Source organism: Sprattus sprattus (assembly GCF_963457725.1).
Source record: "Sprattus sprattus genome assembly, chromosome: 11".
NCBI classification, from domain to species: domain Eukaryota; kingdom Metazoa; phylum Chordata; class Actinopteri; order Clupeiformes; family Clupeidae; genus Sprattus; species Sprattus sprattus.
The window spans coordinates 29,454,231-29,460,254 of record NC_137909.1 but is presented as its reverse complement, the minus strand read 5'-3'; the positions used below and the strand labels follow the sequence as shown (position 1 = coordinate 29,460,254).

Genomic DNA, 6,024 nt, shown 5'->3' with positions numbered 1-6,024 from the left:
GAAGTAGAGCGCACCTATCCCTACTTATACTTGTGCTGTAACAGTAAAGGACTACTACTACTACTACTACTACTAATGTCGGCGTGTGATGTTACAGGAGCCGTGGGGGACGCTGACCCCTCAAAAGAGCCCAAAGAGGAGAAGAAAGAGGAGAAGAAAGAGGAGAAGAAAGAGGAGGATATAGAAGAGGGGAAAGAAGGGGAAGAACAGGAGGCAGAAGAGGAGGCGGAAGAGGATAAGGAGGAAGAGGATAAGGAGGAAGAGGCGGAAGAGGAGAAGAAAGAAGAGGATAAAGAAGAGGCGAAAGAAGGGACTCCAGAGGCACATGCAGAGGAGGAGGAGGAGACGCCGGAGAAGCCAGAGGAGCAGAAGGTGAAGTTCTCCAACTCAGGAGGGTTTAGACACACACACATACACACACACACACACACACACAACTCAGGAGGGTTTAGACACACCCACACAACTCAGGAAGTTTTAGACACACACACACAACTCAGGAGGGTTTAGACACACACACTCAACTCAGGAGGGTTTAGACACACACAACTCAGGAGGTTTTAGACACACACACTCAACTCAGGAGGGTTTAGACACACACAACTCAGGAGGTTTTAGACACACACACTCAACACAGGAGGGTTTAGACACACACACTCAACTCAGTCAGGAGGGGTTGGTGTTTCTGTCTGTTTCCCCCCCCCTGTAATCTCTGGTGACCTCAGTGACGTTCCCTTGGCTTGAGCCTTCCACACATTCTCTCCCTTGTTGACCTTCCTGTGTGACCTTTCCCCCCTCCTGGTCTGTAGGAGGGGCAGGAGACTGCTGTTGTTGCACACGCTGGTGGTGAGGACGATAGCGAGGAAGACAGCGACGACGACAGCGATGACGACGACGATGATGATGATGAGAGTGACGATGACGACAAAGAAGAGGCAGAAGTACAGGAGGAAGGAGAGGAGGAAGAGGAGGAGGAGAAGGAGGAGCCTCTGTCGTTGGAGTGGCCGGAGACGCGGCGCAAACAGGTCACCTACCTCCTCCTGCTGCCCATCGTCTTCCCCCTGTGGCTCACCGTCCCTGACGTCCGCAATCCAGTAAGGGCTGTTCTGATATGAGATTAGATTTGATTCAACTTGATTGTCATTGCACAGAGTACAGGTACTGAGACAACGAAATGCAGTTTAGCATCTAACCAGTAAGTGCAAAATAGCAATAAAAGTGCAGAGTATGTGCAAATGTAGGGTGGACTAAGTGAATAAATGTACAGTAAGAGTTAGGATATGACACAGAATTGTAATATAAACAGAATTGAATAGCAGCAATTGAGGTAAGAGTGAGGTATGATAAGTATATTAAGTGCAGGTGAAAGTAAACTGGTGGTAACAAGTGAAATCAAGTGAATGAGGTAGAAAAGTACAATCAATACAGGTAATGCAGTAAAGTGGATACAGTATTAAAAAGACATTATGGTGCAAATGTTCAGTGGCTGGAGGAGGGAATATACACCCCATTAAGTAACGCATTACGTATGCATACAACTGGATGGTTAAAATGCTCCAGTAGGAACTGTGTTGATATATGCCCTATAAGGGGAATGCATTACGTATGCATATATATACTGTACATGTGGATGGTTAAAATGATCGAGTAAGGGCTGTTTTGACATACGCCCAATAAGAGTAATGCATTACGTATGCATATACTATATACATGCGGATGGTTAAAATGTAAAACTATTCTAAGTTAGTATCTGAACCTTAAATGATGTGGTTAAAATGGAAATAGGGGATACTAATAGCAAGGTAAAAGCTTAAGTTTAAGAAGCAAAATAGGATTCTGTCCCCCGAGATGATCTCAGCTCATCCCTTATGTTGGTTAGAGTCTGTGGCGGTGGCATGGAAACACTCAGAAAAAATAATGAACCCTCATGATCAGCAGTCAGGTGAAGGACAATTAGCCACGCAGGAAGTGGCGTATTACCTCTGGAAGTGGCGTATGACCTCTGGGTTGTGTTCCGCAGGCTTCTAGGAGGTTCTTTGCCATCACCTTCATCGGCTCCATCACATGGATCGCTGTTTTCTCCTACTTAATGGTCTGGTGGGCTCATCAGGTGAGATACTTTACTTTCCAGCCTAGACCATTCTAGAGCAGCCTAGACCATTCTAGAACATTCTAGAATCTAAAGGATTCTGTGGTTGTTTTTCACATACAGCTTGAAGGAACTTTCAAGTAACTTGCAGTCCAGAGTGTACTAGTATACCTATGTCAGTTATCATTCAGTGCCAAACCTCAGCCATTCTGTTAAACAATCAAAATGCTGAGTTTAAACTTCCGTTAAATAATGGATTCACATGACAACTCTAACGTTTGCCGATAACACGCGCCATCCGATAATTAACACTGTTACGATAGTGTGTGTGTGCTGGGGTTGTGCCCTGGTGTACAGTGCTGTGTGTCTGAGTGTAGTAGTGTCAGGTTGCGTGTGTGCCTGTACTCTAGTTTGCACCACATGACATGTGAGTTTGTCCTTGTCATGTGGCGACGGTGGTACAGGAGGTAGAGAAGTCGTTTAGTAATCAGAAGGTTGCTAGTTCCATTCCCTGTCGAAGTGTCCTTGAGCAAGACACTGAACCCCTAATTGCTCCTGATGTGCAGTGTGCCATCAGGGTGAAACGTACAATGTGTATACATCCTTGTAAGTCGCTTTGGATAAAAGAGTCTGCTAAATGACTAAATGTAAATGTAAATGTCCTGCAGGTGGGTGAGACGATTGGCATCTCAGAGGAGATCATGGGTTTGACCATCCTGGCAGCGGGCACCTCCATCCCAGACCTCATCACCAGCGTGATCGTGGCACGGAAAGGCCTGGGGGACATGGCCGTGTCCAGCTCAGTGGGCAGCAACATCTTTGACATCACCGTGGGGTAGGTCAGGGGTAACTATAGTCACCGTGGGGTAAGTCAGGGGTAACTATAGTAATAATAATAATAATAGTAATAAACTTTATTTATATAGCATTTATTTATTTATATTAACTTTATTTATATATATAACTTTAGTTGTGTGTTTCTGTCCTGTCACAGTGGGGTAAGTCAGGGGTAACTATAGTTGTGTGTTTCTGTCCTGTCACAGTGGGGTAAGTCAGGGGTAACTATAGTTTAGGTATTTAACGTACACATTTATCTAAAGCAGCTTGCAACATCACACTGAACCTGCAGAGCTAGCTATCTCTAAAGATATATATACAGAATATCTCTGTAATTTAGTCAAGTTCATTGTAAGAGATATTTCACAGATCTATTGTGGAGAATATAGAGGAGAGAGGACTGGAGAAGTTTTCGATTTTTTGAAATCCGATGCTTCAGACTAAAATGTGTCTTCAGTGAGTCAGCTCACTCCAACTGTAGAGCACTTCGCCCACACAGCTGGAGAGGAGCAAATGCCCTGGCCTTCCAGAAACCTGTCTCGTCATGTACCCTTCTCTCTCCCCCTGTCTCGTCATGTACCCTTCTCTCTCCCCCTGTCTCGTCATGTACACTTCTCTTGTCCCCTGTCTCATCATGTACCCTTATCTTGTCCCCTGTCTCATCATGTACCCTTCTCTTGTCCCCTGTCTCATCATGTGCACTTCTCTCTCCCCCTGTCTCGTCATGTACCCTTCTCTCTCCCCCTGTCTCGTCATGTACCCTTCTCTTGTCCCCTGTCTCATCATGTACCCTTCTCTCTCCCACTGTCTCATCATGTACCCTTCTCTTGTCCCCTGTCTCATCATGTACCCTTCTCTCTCCCCCTGTCTCGTCATGTACACTTATCTTGTCCCCTGTCTCATCATGTACCCTTCTCTCTCCCCCTGTCTCGTCATGTACACTTATCTTGTCCCCTGTCTCCTCATGTACCCTTCTCTTGTCCCCTGTCTCGTCATGTACACTTCTCTCTCCCCCTGTCTCGTCATGTACCCTTCTCTTGTCCCCTGTCTCATCATGTACCCTTCTCTCTCCCCCTGTCTCGTCATGTACACTTATCTTGTCCCCTGTCTCGTCATGTACACTTATCTTGTCCCCTGTCTCGTCATGTACCCTTCTCTTGTCCCCTGTCTCGTCATGTACCCTTCTCTTGTCCCCTGTCTCGTCATGTACCCTTCTCTTGTCCCCTGTCTCGTCATGTACACTTATCTTGTCCCCTGTCTCGTCATGTACCCTTCTCTTGTCCCCTGTCTCATCATGTACCCTTCTCTCTCCCCCTGTCTCATCATGTACACTTCTCTTGTCCCCTGTCTCATCATGTACACTTCTCTTGTCCCCTGTCTCATCATGTGCCCTTCTCTTGTCCCCTGTCTCATCATGTACCCTTCTCTCTCCCCCTGTCTCGTCATGTACCCTTCTCTTGTCCCCTGTCTCATCATGTACCCTTCTCTTGTCCCCTGTCTCGTCATGTACCCTTCTCTCTCCCACTGTCTCGTCATGTACCCTTCTCTTGCCTTTCTCTCTCTCTCTTTCGGCACCATCCCCTTATCTTCTTCTATTGTGCTCACTCTCCACAATGTTCATCTGTCTTTCTCTCCCTCTCTTTGCCCCTTAATCTCTCTCTCTCTCCCTCTGCCCCCCCATCCCCCCCTCTCTCTCTCTCTCCCTCTGCCCCCATCTCTCCCCCCCCTGCCCCCCATCTCTCTCCCCCCTCTCTCTCTTTCTCTCGTGCCCCCCCCCATCTCTCTCTCCCTCTGCCCCCCCATCTCTCTCTCCCTCTCTGCCCCCCATCTCTCTCTCCCTCTCTGCCCCCCATCTCTCTCCCCCCTCTCTCTTTCTCTCGTGCCCCAGTCTCCCGGTTCCCTGGCTGATGTGGTCCTGCATGCACAACTTTGCCCCGGTGATGGTGAGCAGTAACGGTCTCTTCTGCGCCATCGTGCTGCTCTTCCTCATGCTCCTCTTCGTCATCATCTCCATCGCCTCCTGCAAGTGGAAGATGAACAAAGCGCTGGGCTTCACCATGTTCGTGCTCTACTTCGTCTTCCTCGTGCTCAGCGTCATGCTCGAGGATCGCATCATCGTCTGCCCCGTGTCCATCTGAAGGCCGATCGCATCATCGTCTGCCCCATGTCCATCTGAAGAGGGATCGCATCATCGCCATCTGAATCCTCTCCCTACTCACACCATACACACACACGCACATACACACACACACATACACAGTTTCAGTCCAACTGCAATGTCAACTTCACCTTGGCCATCAACAAGACGAGCCCTTGAACTGCTGGTGCTCTCAGTTCCTACTGGATTCTCTCTCTAGTGTATGTGAGTGTGTGTGTGTGTGTGTGTGTGTGTGTGTGTGTGTATGTGGGTATTGCAGAACTGGCAATCATAGGCAAGTGCAAGAGTTCTCTCAAACATACCTTTAGGAAAGTAATGTTAAGGGTGTATATGACTCCTCTTCCATTAGATGTACATTCCACCGCCATGACCGCTTTCTTTTTCATTAGCTTGCTACGTGACGAGGCAACATTAAGTGACGCTCAATAAGAACCGACCCCATGTCAATGAAGGCAGAGCATCGTATGCTGTCTATCACCATCCCTCTCTGTTTAAGGCTTCACGTGTGGAGAGGGTGCAGGGTGTGTAAGAGGATTAATGGACTTAGCTAGGTGTCTTTGTGTGTGTGTCCCCTCCTAGTGGGGTCCTGTGTGTGTGTCCCCTCTTAGTGGGGTCCTGTGTGTGTGTCCCGGCATAGTGGGGTCCTGTGTATGTGTCCCCACATAGTGGGGTCCTGTGTCCTGTGCGCTGCCTGAAGACTGGGGCGAGGACCTGAGAGGACTTAACGGCAGAGAGTGGAGAGCTCAGTCCAATGGTGTTCGTCCTTGTTGTTTGTGACATGTGTGTGTCTCAGTTTTATGTGTATGGTGGATTCTCTCAAAGTCCTGGGGGTATTGTGTGCTAGCAACTCAACAGTAGATGTGACTGACCGAGGACCTGGAAATGTATGCAGAATTCACTTTTTCACTGAAGTCCTGGGGGTATTGTGTGCTAGCAACGC

General features: G+C 48.0%; 1 protein-coding gene across 1 annotated transcript in view; it reads left to right on the top strand.

Moving 5' to 3' along the window:
* The window catches only part of slc24a1 (solute carrier family 24 member 1), a gene marked incomplete at both ends in the record, with an annotated part of 22,144 nt that extends 17,080 nt beyond the window's left edge, over nt 1-5,064 (top strand). The window contains 5 exons of the mRNA XM_080847124.1: nt 98-372; nt 810-1,094; nt 2,021-2,110; nt 2,758-2,924; nt 4,815-5,064. Coding sequence (XP_080703250.1) covers nt 98-372; nt 810-1,094; nt 2,021-2,110; nt 2,758-2,924; nt 4,815-5,064 — 1,067 coding nt within the window. The remainder of the gene's footprint in view (nt 1-97; nt 373-809; nt 1,095-2,020; nt 2,111-2,757; nt 2,925-4,814) is intronic.
* Between the last annotated feature and the right edge of the window lie 960 nt (nt 5,065-6,024).